This window comes from Haliotis rubra, unplaced genomic scaffold, assembly GCF_003918875.1.
Source record: "Haliotis rubra isolate DU_JTF1 unplaced genomic scaffold, ASM391887v1 Scf72, whole genome shotgun sequence".
NCBI lineage: Eukaryota > Metazoa > Mollusca > Gastropoda > Lepetellida > Haliotidae > Haliotis > Haliotis rubra.
In genome coordinates, this window is record NW_025767435.1 from 1,911,603 (window position 1) to 1,931,404 (window position 19,802).

At 40.9% G+C, this 19,802-nt stretch overlaps 1 protein-coding gene across 1 annotated transcript; it reads right to left on the reverse strand.

Moving 5' to 3' along the window:
• Positions 1 to 2,615: 2,615 nt before the first annotated feature.
• LOC124259376 (mesenchyme-specific cell surface glycoprotein-like) lies at positions 2,616 to 11,220 on the reverse strand. Its single transcript, XM_046693501.1, has 9 exons — positions 11,046 to 11,220; positions 10,739 to 10,934; positions 10,068 to 10,197; positions 9,270 to 9,384; positions 8,369 to 8,545; positions 6,593 to 6,649; positions 5,972 to 6,213; positions 3,349 to 3,572; positions 2,616 to 2,718 (listed from the first exon to the last, which is right to left on the reverse strand). Exons 1-9 carry the CDS (start codon positions 11,218 to 11,220, stop codon positions 2,616 to 2,618), a joined length of 1,419 nt encoding a protein of 472 aa, XP_046549457.1.
• Positions 11,221 to 19,802: the final 8,582 nt, after the last annotated feature.

Genomic DNA, 19,802 nt, shown 5'->3' on the forward strand with positions numbered 1-19,802 from the left:
CATTGTTTACATTTGGAAAGATGCGACAGGAGAGCCACTGACAGTTTGCGCAAGGTTAACCTGATTATATGACTGAGATAGTCTTTGATATCTAATTACTGGTACTGGTACAACATTTAAGAGTAGGGGCGCTTTTGCTGTAACGAGAAGTCCGTGTTGTACCGAATTTAGATACTGTTGAAATGTGCGCCTTGTCAACTTGACGATTTCACGCACCTCTACGTCTGCGTGCGACAGCTGTGGTGACTCTTACACACTCATGTGTGTACTTTGTGCTCAAATTCGATTCTACGGATATTATTTTCTACATTTTGGAAAGTGTTTTGTGACCTAGTGGCTTCAAAGTGTAGTGAATTCAAATTGAATCGGATTCGCTGGCATGTTCGCGAGTCTGTTGACAAAGAGCCAGATTTGTGGTGATATTTCCGAAAGGATGGATCAGGACACGAGGGTGTACCTCTGGCATAAACACGGTAAGGTAATTAATTATACTTTAATAGACTACTTTAGATCAAGCAGTGTTATGGATAAGAGGGATCATGACTAAGCTAAATAACTTTTTCAACGATATTATACATTTAGAAAAAAAAAATGTTGGGCTAAACAGAACGGTTTGCAGATTCTGTAGATCTAATTGTGTTTTACTACCGCTAAATTTGAAACAGTACACATTTCAAAATATCATTTTGTTTGAATTGATAACCCAACTGTTTATTTATGTGGACGGAAGGCATTAAAATTTCTTCGGCGTTCGATGTTAATGCATCCTCCGTTACCGGATCAAGATCAGTGGCGATATCGTTGACGAAAGCTGATAATAAATTTAACACGGAAATTTTGTAGCAGTCTATTGCTGGATCTATTCTGACATAACATAGAATCAACGTAAACATATTTGTTTTTGCTGAATTTTTATTCGGAAAGCAGACGATGTTTTGATCTTGTTCGACTGAATATTTGTTTCCATGCTTTCGAAGTACTTTTGTATGTGTAAACACCTATTGCCGTGATTTACGCAAGTAGTGAGTCGTGCCCGTCATCGCTAAATCCATCTTTAAAGACATATGTGTAATTTCCGACAGTAAAATCGCCGTAATTTATCGATGCATCGGTAGGTTGTTTGCTGTCCGCCATGTTAGTGGGCAGACAAAAATAGTGCATTACCGTAAACCATGTATGATTGCGCACGGAAAACAGAGACCTGTATAACGTGATTATATACCTCTGAATGACTTTAATTAACCAATCACAATCCAGTGTTTACTGAAGTCATGGTAGAATGTTGAATATTATAGACTTGTCTGTGTTCTATTTTGCTCGTTTAAAGAGGACTCACAAGACTTTTGTCACGCTTATTTCTAAACCATATCACATTGTTTATTGCAGTTGTTCCCCTTTAAGTGTACATTCTGGCTTACTATAAGTATCACATTGTTTATGTATGGCAGATGTGATAAATTAACTTGTAGAGTCAACTGTATGGTTCTGACCACACCACGAGTATTTGGCAATAAATCACTATCAGGTAGTAATAATACCAGGTGTTCTCCAAATGGTGAGCGTATTCTGTGCTACCAGTGGCTTACGAGCAAGTGCAAGTCGACAGTTCACCTTGAATGCCCGGGGATATATGGTATACAGTCAATTAGCGAATTACATCATTGTTTTGGCTCCTGAAGCGCCACATTTCGTCAGTGATGTAGCCAAATAGAGCATATTTCAGTCAAACAGTTCGGGTGATATTGCGCTCTTATTACACATTGTCTTATTGGACAACCGGTCTAAAAAAGGCAGAAACGCACAGTGTATGACTTATATCAATTTATTCAAGAGACAGTTTGTTCATCAATAAATCAAACTATTGGCTAAAACACTAGTTCAGACTAAATCAACGCAAAACTCAACAGTGATACACGTCCATAGCACGTGGTTTCATCTTGCTGTGTTTGCATCTCCGAGATCGATCCCGGACATTGAGGTTATCAGGTATGCTTTGGGGAGTTTGAGGTTATTAGGTATGCTTTGGGGAGTTTGGTTAGTCGACAGACAGTGGTCGGGCGGCTCGAGGCTTACAGATCTTACAGAGGACAGTTATTGCCGGCGCAACACTGTCGTCAGAGAATGATATAGGCCCAGAGTGTACGTCGTTAGCAGCGACGTGACTGACAGAGGGTCGTCTTCACTGAGTGTCTGTTCAGAGCTGACTTAAGACAATGTTTTACGAGCAAAAGGGAGACAGAACGATTTTGTTGAGATGCTGATCTGTCAATACAGTTTACTTTTTGCATCTATGCTTTGTGGGGTTTTATTCCGCAACATATTGATTTAAAACTATGGTAAAGTCAGTTGGAATAGGGGGGAGGGGGTTATTTGTGGTTGAAACGTTCATCCTGCCATATTCCTGGAGCCTCATGTCTTGATAGTGTTCGAATACTGGTAAACAATACCCAGCCTTGACTATCCTCAGAAACAAATTCCGTTGGTGTAAAGGGAAAAAGCTTTGGAAATATATGAATGGATCACTGAAAATCAGTGATGACACCAGGTGTTCGCGAAAGGGTAAACATGCCCAAAACATTGGTCATGTAATACGGCATTACGAAACCTAAGGTCAGTTAGACGTTGAGTTCCACTTCCAATATGGACACAGTTCCTGACACGGAGCCGCCGGCAAATAGGATGGGTTTTCCCGTGGGACTCTCGGACGCCGGGACAAACCTGAAAACAGAACAAATCAGAGTGAGTGAGTGGCCACAGTATTCTACTCATATGAGAAACAAACCCGATTAATGACTACTATATGATCTGTAGGAAACGTAATTCAGTATATGCAGTATTCAAGGGATGAGAAAGGGACACTCAACACAAACAGATGAGACAAGTTAAGACAAGGCGTTTAGTGATAGATACATCGGATATGCCATGATCTTAAACATACATGTACTTCTTTTATATCGTTAATTTCATTCTATATATTGATTTTGTCTTCTGAAAGCAGGGTCAATAACATTTTTCTAGAATGTGAGAACAAAATATTTTTTCAACGAGTCAGATTCCCCCAAAGGTTGCTATGTACTGTACACTGACCGTACAGTCAGAAACACCGCTTCCTCTTTGACCATCCTTCACTATAGACAAACTTTATGGACAACAACTTTTTCATTTCGTCAATCCGACGCTTCGATACAGATTCTGGTACCGTTCCTACCTGACGAAATAAAAACGTTGTCATCTATACGGTTTGCCCTCATTGTACTTCCCAACTTCAAAAAATGCCACTCAAAGAAGTTATCCTGTCATTGAGCCCTGTACGTATTTAATCTACGATGACGTATTCACGCAACGTACTTATTATCTTCACAGTCGATCTCCGTGAGATCCCAGTCATCATACATCTGCTGCCAAGTTCTTCCCCAAGTCTCGGGGATGCCGGAATAGATGTGCTGGAACTTCGGATGACTCAGGTCGTCCTTGACGGAGTACGTCATGATAGTGCCTGGTCTCTCGTTGGCGACGAAGAAGAGCGTGTAGCCATCTATCTCCCCTACTGTCACATCTTCCGTCTCAGCACCCTGGGGGAGAGGATAAAAGGCAAGTCAAGACAGTTACTTCTGGTTCTGTTTACAACTGGACACAGCGAGACCCTTCTAAACAAAACCCTTACTTTAAGCAGAAGAAAAAAGCCGAGCCTACTGTTGGAACTGTTCCAGCAAGTATTTCCGAATCATGTCAGGTAATGATGTTACCTGGAGTTGGTGAAAGAGGTAGTGTGTCCCACACCACCGACGACGATCATAAACACATGCAACAGCAAATCAATTATTAAACAAAAAAATAAAATACATTATTGCATCGAATATCATTTTGTCACTGGATGCCTCACAGTTGTAAATGCCAACCCAATATCTACCATAAAACCTCTCGGAGGCGCTGGAAACAACTATCACGCGTATTAAGATCATGCTCGATTCTGCCTCAGGACCGTTTACACCTAGGAGCAGTGCTGCATACATTGACCTACTTTGCTATGTGGCGGCGGTCTGTAAATAATCGAGTCTGGACCTGTGGACCAGACATTCCAGTGATCAACATCATGAACATCGATCTACGCAATAGGGATATGATGACATGTGTCAACCAAGTCAGCGAGCTTGACCACCCGATCCCGTTATTCGCTTCATATGACAGGCATGGGCTGCTGAAGACAAATTCTAACCCGGATGTTCACGGGTCCTACACGTGACACACACAAGGCGGTTCCATTGGTCTTTTGTAGTTTACCATGGTTGGTAAATCAGTGGAAGAGACGTGATTGTTTGATCATTATTGAACAATATCATGGCAGCAAATTCATCAATACACCAATACGTCTTGGCCACATTTAGCTCTGTACATTTTGCCAATCCGACCGGAAAGTCCGAAGATAAGCCAGACAACCTCAACAAAAAGAAAATCCATAGCTGATGACCATTGGGATCCCTTCTTCTTGCCTACCTGTCTTATCAACACATAACATTAAAGGTCAATGCAACGTAAAACACAACTTTGCAGATTCTGATACCTTTCGGTATGGACATACCGAAACAAATCGTCAAAAATGCAAATTCAACTTATAAAGTTGAAAAATAACGCGATGAAAAAAAACGCGCGACATCGGAGTTCAAACGTTTCACTAATTTTCCCCAGACTTTTCTGGGGAAAACGGGTTTCAACAGCTGGGCTGCGCTCATAGCACGTGCGCAGTGAAATAGGTTCGCGCAGCTTGGAAGCGGGTTGTCGGGTGAATACTCGGTGAAAGCTTTGGTGTGAGCTATTTTTCTAATGTTTTGTTGATATCTCACAGGCGCGAACTTTTTTATATGTTATGACAGTAAATTAACTGTTTATATAATTTCATTTGTCTTTTTCACCACACGTTCTTCTTACCGAGACGCTTTCTCAGTTCGATACTTAAAAGCAATGTCATTATTTAGCGTTGACAGAATTTCTAACTGTGATATAGATATGTCGTTGTCACAGACAAACTCAATGTCTTGTTTTATTGACACCTGTGTGTCTGCCTGCCTGTCTGCTAATGGCAATATTCAATACACAGCTGCAATCACTGACCACATGCAATTCGAACTTAACACCAATCAGGCTATACACCATAAACAAAACGCATTGATTTATGGCCCGAGTTCGGTCTCTGTCACATTATGTAATAACACAGACAGGCAGGTGTGATACTTGAACACATGACATGTTATGATGTCTGTTGATTGCAAAACGTTATACACAAAAAATGAGCATGTATTTACAAAACCCAACATCTCTCTCTATATATACACACAATTAGCCGTGAAGGCATCTGCAAATGAACCAGCCGTTACACTTGAGTGCACACCCACCCGCTCTGACTGGGTTCGGTATCCCGGCTGCTTCGTTTCGAGGGAGGTAAACCCAAGTACAAAATATTGCACTTTTGATTTGCGATTATACGCTTATAATTTTCTTTATTTGTTTTTTCATAATCAGCAATGCATAGTATATGTCATGAAGAAGTGATAATTGTGTTTTAATTATGTTTGATTTTTTGGTTGCATGTGACCTTTAAGATATCGCACATAAGAAGGATTTCACCTATTCTTACCTCAGTAAACATAAAATACCATTTGAATTCATTTTTGAAGATTTGCTCCCAATCTACGTACCTGCATCAATCGTTTCCACGTTGTCCTAAGTTTTAAAGAATGAAATTTCCCCTAAAGTTTGTCACAGAAGTGACCGCAACCCTCACCCTCGTATTGAACTGGCGACTGACGGGATGTTTGATCCGTGCCATGTCGTCCCATTTCAACTGATGATCACGAAGCCAATCACTGGTTTCTCTGGACGAGTATTTACAGATGGCCGTGGTATAGCTGGAATATTTAACAAACAACAAACACGCACACAGACCTGGAATTACACTCAGAGAAACATGAGTTACCTTGTTATCAGATCTCATGTCGAAACTGTTATACGGTCGATCATTTTCGTCATCCAGTTCGCAATTAAACAGGTCAAATTGCTGTTGAAGAGTTCTGTCTGCGACGTCGTTGCCGCTGTCGTAGATGAGAGACATGTCTTCCGCTCTTCTGATAGACCAGCCTCTTCCTCCGTACGTGAACATCGCCTTTAAGAAACCCTGGCTGTCCCTTTCAGAGGGTGATACGCCAAATTTAAGTCGCCCTGTAAAGGATCACATTCTGTACCCGCCATGCAATGTTTCTTATGAGGCTGAGACTCATCACTGTCGAATTAAAATGAATACTCAAAGACGGATGTGCAAAAATGCAGTTTGTGTAAAACGAAAACCAAATCAGCTAATTATGATTATGAATTATGTTGAAATATAACCTAATGTAGCGAACGCAGTGGATGTACCTTGTATGGAAGATGAAGGAATCCCCGTATTATGGACATATCATCAGTTTAACTGGACAAATTACTTTTATGGAAAACAACCCACCCTCCCGACAACGGTACAGGGTCTCCACCAGCTGTTAATTCTAAACACGTTAGTGAAATAATACATACTATCACTTGGCAGTGGAAATCTAGAACTCACCCAGTTTACTGTTGTCCGAAAGTTGTTGCTGAGTTGTAAAGTCTATATTATAGAGATCTGAAACACGACGTTTCACATGTAAATATGTGGTAAAGATGGATTCCCTAGACGTCATTCTGAGCATTTATCATCAGATATCTTTTGATGATGATGCATGGCGATGTTGAGGGATTTCACGGAAATAACCTGCAACATTGCTGTATCACAAAGAACCATAGTGAAACTATGTGCTAACCCTGGGAACCATGCTAAAACGATGTGCTATCACTTTGAACAATGGTAAAACAATGTGCTAACCCTGGGAACCATAGTAAAACAATGTGCTATCACTTGGAACAATGGTAAAACAATGTGCTAACCCTGGGAACCATAGTAAAACAATGTGCTATCACTTGGAACAATGGTAAAACAATGTGCTATCACTTGGAACAATGGTAAAACAATGTGCTAACCCTGGGAACCATGTTAAAACAATGTGCTATCACTTTGAACAATGGTAAAACAATGTGCTAACCCTGGGAACAATGGTAAAACAATGTGCTATCACTTTGAACAATGGTAAAACAATGTGCTAACCCTGGGAACAATGGTAAAACAATGTGCTATCACTTGGAACAATGGTAAAACAATGTGCTATCACTGGGAACCATAGTAAAACGATGTGCTATCACTTGGAACAATGGTAAAACAATGTGCTATCACTGGGAACCATAGTAAAACGATGTGCTATCACTTGGAACGATGGTAAAACGATGTGCTATCACTGGGAACCATAGTAAAACGATGTGCTATCACTTGGAACAATGGTAAAAGAATGTGCTATCACTGGGAACCATAGCAAAACGATGTCCTATCACTTGGAACAATGGTAAAAGAATGTGCTATCACTGGGAACCATAGCAAAACAATGTGCTATTACTGGGAGCCACGGCAAAATAATGCGCTATCACTAGGAGCCACTGCAAAACAATGCGCTATCACTGGGAGCCATGGCAAAACAATGCGCTATCACTGGGAGCCATGGCAAAACAATGCGCTATCACTAGGAGCCACTGCAAAACAATGCGCTATCACTGGGAGCCATGGCAAAGCAATGTGCTATGACTGGGAGCCATGGCAAAGCAATGCGCTATTACTGGGAGCCATGGCAAAGCTATGCGCTATGACTGGGAGCCATGGCAAAACAATGTGCTATTACTGGGAGCCACGGCAAAACAATGTGCTATTACTGGGAGCCACGGCAAAACAATGTGCTATTACTGGGAGCCACGGCAAAATAATGTGCTATCACTGGGAGCCATGGCAATGCAATGCGCTATCACTGGGAGCCATGGCAAAGTAATGCGCTATTACTGGGAGCCATGGCAAAGCAATGCGTTATTACTGGGAGCCATGGCAAAGCAATGCGCTATCACTGGGAGCCATGGCAAAGTAATGCGCTATCACTGGGAGCCATGGCAAAGCAATGCGCCGGGAACCGTGGTAAAACAATGCGCTATCCCTGGCAAGCATAATAAAACAAGGGGCTTTCACGGGGAACCATAGTAAAACAATATGCTATCGCGAGGAGCCACATGAAAACTGGTTAGTGCTGTCAATCATAGGAATCACAAAGGCTGCGGGTGGAAAACATCGTAAAACCATGCGTTATCGCTGGGTATCAAAGAAATGCTAGGAAACATAAGTATGAATCCAATTGTAAGTGAAACTTGAATTATTTTACATCTAAAGTTAACAATTGAAATAGAAATTACAATAAGAACGTTGATGTCTGACCTTGCGGTGCAACTTTGGAGCCCCGTTCCTCCTCTGACCACTGATATGCGCCGTACTCGTACACCTTGGCGTCCCCCTCGTTCGCCATCACCAGGTAGTTACCTCCCTTGAACTGGAAGTGCACGAACGAGTCCGGTTGGTACATCCCGTAGACGGTATAGGAGTTCATGTTGGCACCTGGAGAATATAGGAAACATAGTGAATGAAGTGAATATCGCATAACGCCAAACAGCATACTCGGTCGTTCTGATCATTGAACAGCCAAACCAATGGTATAAGCAATGGTATAAGCATTAACGTTTGCCGACAGTAGTCAAGCTCTCCCATCTGTACAAATAAACAGCTACTGTGTTGAAACGATCTCCTTTCAAAATGACTCTTACATAGTGCACTGAGGTTATGTTTTGCCCTGTGTTGGTGATTCAATAATTCTGGAATATAGCTGAGGCAAATGTCCTGGTTTAAAGACGTTAAATTGCAGACATACATTTCACCCAAACCCCATGTACCGAGCTACCCGCATGACACGGTATGGTCTAGATTATAGTATGCATCCTTTGATTTGAAGAAAGAGGATTAATGACTGTCGCAAGCTATTATGCTGCGCCAAGCCACAGTCATGTATACGAAATCATACTATACTGGACGCGTGTTCTAACAATCACCTTAATGAACAGAGGGCTTTCAGGAAGGGACATACTATCATTTCTCTCAACCTGACGATGAAGAGCGCTCTCTTTCAAATCTTTAAGCCACTTTCCATGCCTGCTAACATCCCCAGGGAAAGGGTTGATCCGAACGAATACCTTTGAATTGAGGCATGTTTGAAAATGATAAATAGAGATAATATAAAATGCCCCTCAGACTAATGATCTCCATTGACAGTGTACAATAAGCTTACCGCCGTCCCGATCACTTGGATCCAGTTTTAATGATGTCCAGTTCTTATATCCCAGCCCATACACCTCCGATATTGTCTCGGTCTCGAGGTCAACAGTCGCCACAGCATTGTTCTCCTGTCAACAATATTGACATCTTTAGTGGAACTATAACTAAGGTGAGTGAATTGTGTTTAGTGCTGCATAGAACATGACAGAATGATGGCATCATGAGGTTGGTTTGATGTGACGATGCTGTGAGAAATATGACTGGCTCTATCTTGTATAACCGAACCATTCAGACTGGTATCAACCGTCACTGTTCACAAAACGTATCTCCTCAACTGAATCACAGATCCCATTTGAAAGTGTTCATATGGGATTACACTTTCTTAGTAAAGTACAGATTCTAGTACTTTTGTTGGGTTGAGTCCCATCCGGTCAGGCACCAAATCGCCAGCACACAAAATCAGCCTTCTAACCCGCTCAGCCACCGCGACTTCCACAGATAGCTCTAGTTACTGCGTCGGTGGGATCAACCCTGCTGTGATCTTTTTATACAAATTGTCCCTTTCCTCAAGACACCTCGGTGTCAAGTGTCTGCTGAGGCATTATGAATGATTGACACATGTCATCGGTTCCCAAATGCGCAGATCGATGCTCATACTGTTGATCACTGGATTGTCTGGTCCAGACTCGATTATTTACAGACCGCCGCCATATAGATGGAATATTGCTGAGTGTGGCGTAAAACTAAACTCCTCACTCACTCATTAGAATGATTTTTAAGTGATACCAGGGATGCTTATAACCTCCCTTACCTGCAACATTATGTACGCCTTGGTGTCGTCAGCGTTGATGGCGACGTATTCAGGTTCCACGTCGTTGGAGAAGGGGTTGTTGTTCTCCCTGTACACGTGGCGGACGCCGGACTGTTCCAGGAATGGCACTCTGCGAACCGAGACATGACCATGCTTAGTGTTATATCAAAGTTTAGTCATTCACAATAAACATTCCGGTTAACATAAGAACCAGTGGTGGGCAGCATGAGCAGCAAGCCACACCGTCAGGGTGCGATGACATATCAAAATCCGTATGTAACCATGTCCATATCCAACCATGTGCGCCTTTAGGGCAGTGTCAGTGAGTGAGTGAGTGAGTTCAGTGACGAGACAATCCAGTGATTAATAGCATGAGCATTGATCTACGCAACTGATACGATGACAACTCGGATCTTCACGGGTAACGTATCTAGTCCCTGTCGGAACGGCGCAGAGCAGTTTAGAGGACTCAGGGTGGTCACAACATATCTTGAAGACAACTCTCAGCTGGAAATGGACACATTTATGAACTATACATGCCAATTGACATTTCATCTTCTATACCGCTACAACTGATTCAGAATTACGTGCGTTATCTCACTTTGAATTCCTGAAAATGCACCCATGCGTTTCTGTTTTGTAAGTGTATCAATGTCATTAGTAATAAATACCTTTCATTGAATCTCTCAAAATTCAATGTGGATATAATCGTGTTGCCCCCGACTCCCGAGGGGAAGTTGACGATGACGACGAGTCCCGGGGGGTCAATGATGTGGTTTGGGGGGTACTCGTACGCCTCGCCCTCTACCGCCACAATAATCTTGGAACAGTCCCTCGTCGGCTTGACCATGTCTGGAATAGCGCCCACTGGGAACAGAGAGTGAGTGAGTGAGTGAGAGTGAGTGAGTGAGTGGGCGAGTGAGTGAGTAGGTCTGCATGGGTGAGTGACTGAGTGTGTGAGTGAGTTCTAATTCTTACCTTGAACTTGCAGAACTTCATTGATCTGTTTTGTGGCGGGGTTGTATCTGAAAACAATCATCTTGCCATTGGCTCTCTCTGTTCTGTTGTCCAAGGCCGTGAAGATGTAACCCCCGCAGAACTCCACGTCCGTAAACTCCATACCCGGATACTCCACATGGGCCAGGATGATCATGTGGTTAGGGTTAGACACGTCGATAACGTGCACGACCGTGTCGCCTACCAACAATGAGCTATACATTAGCAGACATTAATACTTCACTTCAACTCAAGTTAAACATATTTTCTCAGCCTTCAATGTATAAATTTTTTGCCGAAAATATGTAAATGTATCCGCCAATATAAGCAGAAAAATATCTTGAGGCATTCAGCGTTCTTTATATCATACGCAACAGTCATTATATTACAGCCAACTGATTTTTTCCATAAAATTCTCTCGTCATATGAAACATCATCTGTTATCCGCGTTAGACAACTAACGTTTTATATAAGCCGAGTTTAGGGTGTGCACAGTTGTGAGTTTACTTTGACAATCCGATAATTGTCTACATCTTTGAAGGCCGTCATACGATTATCACGATACTATAGGTATGTGTGACAAGAATCACTTAATGTTTCCAATAGTGGCAATACCAGGTGTTTGCCAGCATGTGAGCGTATCCTGCCTCACCGGCGGCATTCATTACAAACACACGCAAAGGCAAGTCACACATTTTCATGATCAAACAACATATGGTGCATGTCAAATTAAGCAAAATCAATTTATCTTTTATCACAGATGCCTAACATTTAGTCACACAGTAGGTATCACCATAGAGACCAACTGCCCTATATATGCACATAATTCGGAATTTCTTCTCAGACTGGCAAATTTTTAAGAAGGTAAGTTGGCCATAAACTAAAGTTTTTAAAGCTTTAGGTATACCAATGATCTGGTATCGTTCACCAATCATATTGCCAAACCCCTTCGACAAAACTGCCCCAAATCCCAGAACTATGGGAGACCAGTGAAACCGCCTCACCTGTTTCATGTTTAGATCAAAAACAAAACTCTCCCCACAAGACGAGGACAAGATGAAGGATGACTTCAACGCTAAATAGTAAACTTTCGCTATAGTTCCACCAATAATCATGCAGCTACAGCCTTGGTGCTTTCATTTCACATTTTAGGTACGATAGAGATACTCTTTCTACAAAGCTTTAAAGAGTGTAGCCATCTAACCGTGTACCTGTTTGATTACGGTTACGCCATTGAACGCCTTAGTAAAACTTGCACCAACTTTTGTGGTAGACACGAGGAAGACATTCCTACAGGCTTCATGAAGCCCTTTTTCGATTTTGCTACTATTTTCTCTATTTTTTTCACGCCAACAATTGACCTGCCGCTGCATGTGTTTGTAACAGGTGCCAGTAATGGGGCAGGATACGCTAACCGTTTCTCTAACACCTGGTGTCATCGCTATGTTCCTGGCCCCATGCTCCTGATGTGGCCGGTGTGTTATAATGCTTTTAGTACACATGCCTTGTGAACACTGAAATAGTTTCAATCGCAAGTGTTAAAATCCCGCCCTTTAGAATAGCAGCGTGTCAGTCTTATGTGACTAGAGCGTCAACAAGAACCACATTGGTAAAGACGAGCACATGCGTGGTGGTGTCAAGTTAAGAACAAGTTAAGAACCGCATATAATATGGGATTCGAACCCACCACCGGGATCCTGGCCAAAGTTTGAGAATCCACTGACTCATTGTTGTTACTGCTATCAACGCTTATACTACAGTGCAAGTCCAAGACAGCTCTTTGAACTAATCCAGGACAACTAAATATTGATGTCATTGCATGACCTAAGTTTGGATAAACATACACCTAGCATGAGTGTAATATCCGATAAAAGAATGATTTCAGTTACAACTAGGCTCTAGTTCAGTCCGATAACAATAGTCATTTTGAAAATAGGACAATTCCCACGTGCCATGTAAAGTGCTTCATTTCTCGTGTATAGTAGCAGCTCTTTGAACGCAATGAGACAACTTTGACAAAAGTTAAAACATTGTGACATTCCGACTATATTAGTATATCATAAGCATATGTTTATGAATGACTATCAAAGAGTGATGTTGGCCTGTATTTGCGACAGGTAAATGCATGCTGTACCACCGGTAACAACCATCACAACTACATGGCAAGGCAGCTAAACACAAAGTAGAAATAGATAATCGACATCAGGTCTGTCACTGATGCTTGAAATTTGAAAATATTCTCTGCATGTCTGCAAAAATACACTTTGAAAACGTTACTAAGGCCATTAGGAGTGTAACCCGGATCAAACAACATTGCCAAGTTGGTGCTGTTTGATTTTTGCTTTGGAAGAGTCTGTTCGAATATATCTCCGAAGTTACATTACTAAAGTCTGATTCTGTTGGATGATTATACATATCAGGTTCTTATCAGTTTTTATGCAATACAAATTCACATTCAAAGGAAACCTCAAACATTACACATATAAAACTCAACGCCATATTTTTTTTCTGCTAACACAGATTCCATAAACGCATAATACTAGTACTGATTCAAATTTTCTTGACCTTGCATAAAAATATGTGTATTATCTATATGAACCAGTTGTGCTTAAGAATAAAGGTATAACAGTGTGATTCTTAATATGCTATGGATACTCGTTTTTACACATGGACATTTTACCGATCGAATAGATATTGTTTTCGCCACTGTCAACAAAGGTCTAGCGACAATGCAAAGGACACAAAGAGATTGCACTCTGGCTGAGACAGAACTTCTGCATTTGATAAGACGTTCATGTAATTGAATAGCCGGTCCAGCGTTCGAAATTAACGTCGGTCCTTTAGGCTCGTGGCCGACTGAAAACCACTCGGACCCACAACACTGAACCGGTCTTCACGATGACTAGAACAGATTCATTTGACTGTCATAAGGGGTAAAATAGCTATGAAAGTTGTTTGAATTGACCGCTGAAATTGAGTAATGACACCGGGTGTTTGCATGTCCCGCCCTACAGGTAGCACCCACCATTCACACAATTTGTCCGGGAAAAGTAACATGTGCCTGAAGCTGCTCAGCTGAACAAACCACATAATCAAATCATCGACGGACCAGACAATCCAGTGATAGTGCATTTGCTGTCTTGAAATTGCAGATATTCTTTAAGAATGATGAAGTAACTTTGTTGATCTAAAGTCGATTAAAACAATTTAGTTCAAGTAAAGATATACAAAATTCTATTTTAACTTACATTTCTTTTGGTTGGTTTGCTTATAAAATGATGAGTTGAACATATAACGCAAAGGACAGAAAATAACCAGTTTCCACTTTCACCGAAACACATTTCATTGGAAGTAAAAGGCAAAGGCAAAAGAAAAGGCGTTGAGTGGATAACTGAAAACGGTGAGAAACGCATGTTCTAATGTCTTGATCTCAACTCACCAACTGTGTAAAGAATTTTGTTGTCCGAATCATACGTAAGTTGTTCCACAGCCACTTCCGACAGTGAGTATTGTGGACCATTTTGGTAGGTGTACGGCAGAAATATAGACGAGATTCTCCTCAATTGCACAGTCTCCCCAAGAGCTGCCGTCACAAGCGCCAGACAAATAATAAGTCTGAAGACCATCATGCAGCTCTAGACGTGGCCAGGGACGGTCCGGGTGTGACTGTCGGATGTGGCACTTGCAGCGCTATATAAAGGAGGCAGGCACGAGTTACATTCTTAGAAACCACGAGTGATAACAATGAATTGTTAACTCTCATGTTTTTTTATATTCTAGCCCGCTTTAGACACATATGCACTTTGATAACAGATAGTCTGTTACAATCGTACACTACACTGGTATAGTTGATATAGTTGATACATGAGTTGATCGAGTATGACACTGTTGGCTTGTTTCCACGACACTTGAAAGCTGCCATGTTGATCTTTCGTCCTCTGTTTCAAATCTGCACATAACTATAGGATGTAAATATCATGCCATACGAGTTACTCCTTGGGGAATTCGGTTCAAAAGCGTGTTCTGCTGATTGTCAGATGCTACTAAACTGCACTAGGTGGTCAGACTCGGTTGTATGGGGTGGTTTCACCTGGGTGTCATCATGACTTAACGGCATTCATCGTTGTTCATAATGTCAACCAATGGTCGGCCGTCTCCAGTTGGGTATAACACGCAATATTCGCAAGGTCAAATATAATGTCTGAAGAACGTTACATTTTCTGCCCAAACCAGTGAAAAGATATAAAGTCACGGTTTGATTTTGAAATATTTTTAAGGTCTTTTTTGAAGTATATATGCAAAATCAATCGGGTAGGGACATTGAGGGTTGTTTGTTATTGTATCAAGGCCATTGTCCTTTTTTGTATCTAGTGCTGAATAGAATAGCTAAAACCATATGCTATTTACCTTGAATAGGTATTGACAGATAACATACAGTCCAAGGATTCCTAATATGTGCTCAGCCCAGAATACTGGAGGGTCCGCCCAGTTGTACACACTGGTAATCACAAGTGTAACCAATATGTAACCCCCTATACTCGGTGCAGTAAATACCATAGATTATACAACGTGACATAACGCTTCACTAATGACTCTCCCCCTGTGGCCGTGTGCGGTCCAAACGTTCATATTTACAACTTAATGACGAGGACTAAATACGGTATATTTTATACATGTAATAAAACACTTAAGTTTTCTAAGGTTATGATTTAATATGTCAAATGCGTATGAAGTAACTATCATTGACTGGTATAAAAAGAAACTATTCAGTGTGTATATCCTATCTTAAATTTTGAAATTGTATTTACGATTCTAGTGGGGGAAAAGTAAATGGAGACTGTAGATGACAATGATGTAGCATATGTTATATTTGGGATAACACTTTCTCAGTAAAGTACAGATTCTAGTTAGGTCGAGTCCTATCCAGGATTCGAAACCACACTCTCAGAGTCAGGCACCAACACCATCAATAAAATTATTGCTACGCTCTTATGATGTTAGTTTTAAAAGTATTGTATTTTTAACAAGACTGTAAGGATTTCATACCTCAAGTTCAATTTGGATCAGGGATATTACGTGGAATAATATAACATTTCACCACTTCATCAACAATCCACTTACAGAAAAACGACAAGTAAACAGATTCAGCATTCTGTACACACATTTCTTTGATGAGCGCTCAACAGCTTATTTCAAATAATCACTTCTCAACCCCCTATGAAGATACAGATAAGAAATGGTCTTCAGCAACATATGCGTGTTGGAAGTTGTGACCTACAGGATCAGGTGGTCAGGCTCACTAATTTGTTTGACGCATGTCATCGAATCCCAGTAACGTACATCATGTTCATTATGTCTTTGAATTGCTTGGTCAAGTGATTATAGTTTTATGTATTGCAGTAATAAAACACATCAGGGAATCGAACCCGGGTCTTTGGCGTGACGAACGACAACTCCGTCCTGGTCAAGACTCAGTTAGTTACAGATCGCGACCAAATTACTAGAATGTTGCTGATTGTTGTGTTGAAAAACAAACAAACAGATCACTACGCGTCAATGATAAATGTGTTTTAAAAATACTTTGGCTGAGCGGATTGCTGAGAAAGTGTATGGTTCACAAGCATAATGATGAAAGTGTAGCCAGTACTACCATTAAAAGAGGCATAGTCATGCATTAAAACATTCATTTGTTCTTAAATGAAGTAGATAGTGTTCAAACAATCGCTATATTTCAAATGAATATTTTTATTTGTAAGGATCAAAACATGCACAAGTGTTCTTCAAATGTCAGCGTTATGCAATTTGTCTGAACATTTTACCGCGATAATCGCTCTCCCATATGTTATGAGAGTGTGTTTTTGTTCATTAAGATGTCACATTGATTTTATATACATTATATACGGAAAAGAATGTAATGAAAACTTCGTTCCTAAGTAAAACGCAATCTCAAAAGTCAAGAAATGTAGAGGCTGGAATCCCTGGAATATTGCTCGACATAAAGTTGATTGTTGAAAATGGATGCTGGATTCAGAACGTCCAGCAAATAATGATCAATATATGTTACCTGCCGAAACACATTCCTCTCGGTGCACCAGGCACAGTTGTCATCAAAGTTATATAATGAAGAGATAAGTGCAAATTAGTGATCTCTCTAGTTCTTCTTGGAAAAGGGCAACCATGGTCAACACATGGATACATCGTACACTATTCTCGACAAGAAATCAATATGGGTGTATAGGCGTGTATATTCCAATCTCACTAAAATTAAACAGAACTCATGTTTATAACGTTTTTGTTGTTATCAATATAAACTCTGTCAAAAAAGAAACGCAACCCCTGTATTTTAGAGATTTTGATCTGAAGTTTTAAGACGACACAGCATTTTTATTATTTAAGACAGAAGTCTGAAATTTGGCAGAATAATAACCAAGATGGGCATGTTTAAAATTGTCATTTCAAAAGTCATCTCACAGACACCAGTTTGTCACCAGGGGGGCGTCTTTCTCAGTATCTCGTATGAGCACCACGAGCTGCAATCACTGCACGGCGTCTCCTTGGACAAGAACGGATAAGACGCCGGATTCTTTCCTGGGGAATGGCTCTCCACTCCTCCTGCAGTGCAACGCCGAGCTGTTGCAGCGTCTGTGGCGGCGGCTGACGTTGACGTACGCGTCGACCCAGAGTATCCAACAGGTGTTCAATAGGGTTGAGGTCTGGTGATTTAGAGGGCTATGGCAAGACATTGACGTCGGAATTCTGCAGAAAGTTCATTGTTGCACGTGCAGTATGAGGCCGGGCGTTGTCTGGTTGAAAAATCTGTGTCTGTTGGTCAATAATCGGGAGAAGGTGAGGCTGTAATACGTGGTTGATGTAACGTTGGGCTGTCAGGTTCCCTTCAACGATCACCAAGTCTGATTTCTGGTTGTATGAGATGGATCCCCAAACCATAACGCTTTCTCCGCCAAATCTGTCCCCCTGTCGGACGCAGATGGGCGCAAAACGTTCATGACGTCTCCTATACACACGTTTTCTTCCGTCGTGATGTTGCAAAAGAAAACGGGATTCATCAGAAAACCAGATGCGCCTCCAGTTTTGTAAAGTCCATATCCTTACGTTGTTGCACCACCTGAGTCGTCGGCGGAGATGTAGGGGGCGTAGTACAGGTCCAACAACTGGTCTACAGGCACGTAAACCCGCTTCTTTCAGACGGTTCCTAATCGTTTGAGCTGACACTCTCCTCAAACCTGGTATTTGTGTGGCAGTCACGGTTGGTAGGGCATGCCGATTACGCAGGTGATGGACCCGGATGTACCGATCTTGAAGGGGGGTCGTGATTCTTGGCCTTCCACTTCTCGGGCGATCGTTGGTCAAATTGAAGTTGTTGTAGCGGCTCCAAAGTCGGGATATCGTTGTTTTGTGAACATTTAGGTGCCGTGCAACAGTTCCAAAACTTTCTCCGGCTTGAACACGACCAATGGCGATATTTCGGTCGGCAGCACTCAATCGTGGCCTTTTTTTACACAGCTTTTCATGCGACAAATGAATGAATATAATACGAAAGCACATGGGCTTTTATACACCCCTACATTAACTGCCATTTTCATGATTTGCATGTGTTTTTTTTGTGCGAAGTCACCATGAGGGTCATTTCATGCGTTGTGACGGAATAAGCAATAAAATACACTTATGCGTACAAATGCAGTTGTTTGGATGGTAATCTTCATTAATTACGTGTATAATTTCAATACATTCGAATAACATTTAGTTTGGAAGCAATAACTTCATTCAAACGAATTTTTCATATCTGAGGACAGGGGTTGCGTTTCTTTTTTGACAGAGTTTAATTTTATTTCCTAGTCCCTGTTACATACAAAACCTAACACCCAGGGTAGTGCTCGGCCCAATTCAGATGAGAAAAAGTAGGCAACGTTAGAAGACACAAGCTAGATGATACAAGTACCTGAGTTCAATTTTTTCAATATTTATTCATACATATTCTGTTAGTGAGGTTCATATTAGAAGCATGAATGATATTCTGGACTCAGATATTTTTTTAAATTTAAATTGACATGTACACCCATTCACATTCTACACTAAACTAAAATCGGTTTAACATACATTTATATCATCAAGAATTGTTGTACTCATTAAAGCAAGTTCACTGAGCTTCAGAAATCGACATATCCATATTAGCTAGTTCATAGTACAAAGATAAAAATAACTCTTATGTCTAAACCTGTGAAGGATGGTGATCTTGATAAGGTTGAAGATTTTTCCTATGTAAATTCATTGGAGCTATCTTGGATAAGAAAGCTGATGGACATTACAATTGAATCTAAATGGGAAACATTGTTTTTTTCTTCTTTTCCTCACTGTCAAAATCTAGCCATATTTGGCAATTCTTTCCCAGTCAAAACATTAAAAAAATCAATAATGTTGTTTGCTGCACGCTATCTTTGACTTTGACAAGTTTTCAACGAAAACAGCCTGAATCATTTCATGATTTTATAACAGAGACATCACCAGATTATCTTTTATTCTAAATGGTTTGATATACGTGTCAGACAAAGACTGATTTTCTAAAAACTGAAGGAAACTACCCATCACTTAGGCAATTCCAGTACACATTTGATATTGGTGTCAACTTCCTTCTTTATAACGTTTATTGGTAACAGATATGTTAGTATGTGAGGTAAGGTATAGACATTAGACACTTGTGAGAACGTTGTACATTCTGAG

What these genes read in the sequence shown, in the direction of transcription:
- LOC124259376 (XM_046693501.1), bottom strand. Translation starts at nt 11,220, where the DNA reads ATGATCATCCTGGCCCATGTGGAGTATCCGGGTATGGAGTTTACGGAC. An exon ending in TTTGAGAGATTCAATGAAAG is followed by an intron (nt 10,198 to 10,738) that starts GTATTTATTACT and finishes CTCGGTTCGCAG; the next exon opens with AGTGCCATTCCTGGAACAGT. An exon ending in TTCGGACAACAGTAAACTGG is followed by an intron (nt 6,214 to 6,592) that starts GTGAGTTCTAGA and finishes GATCCTTTACAG; the next exon opens with GGCGACTTAAATTTGGCGTA.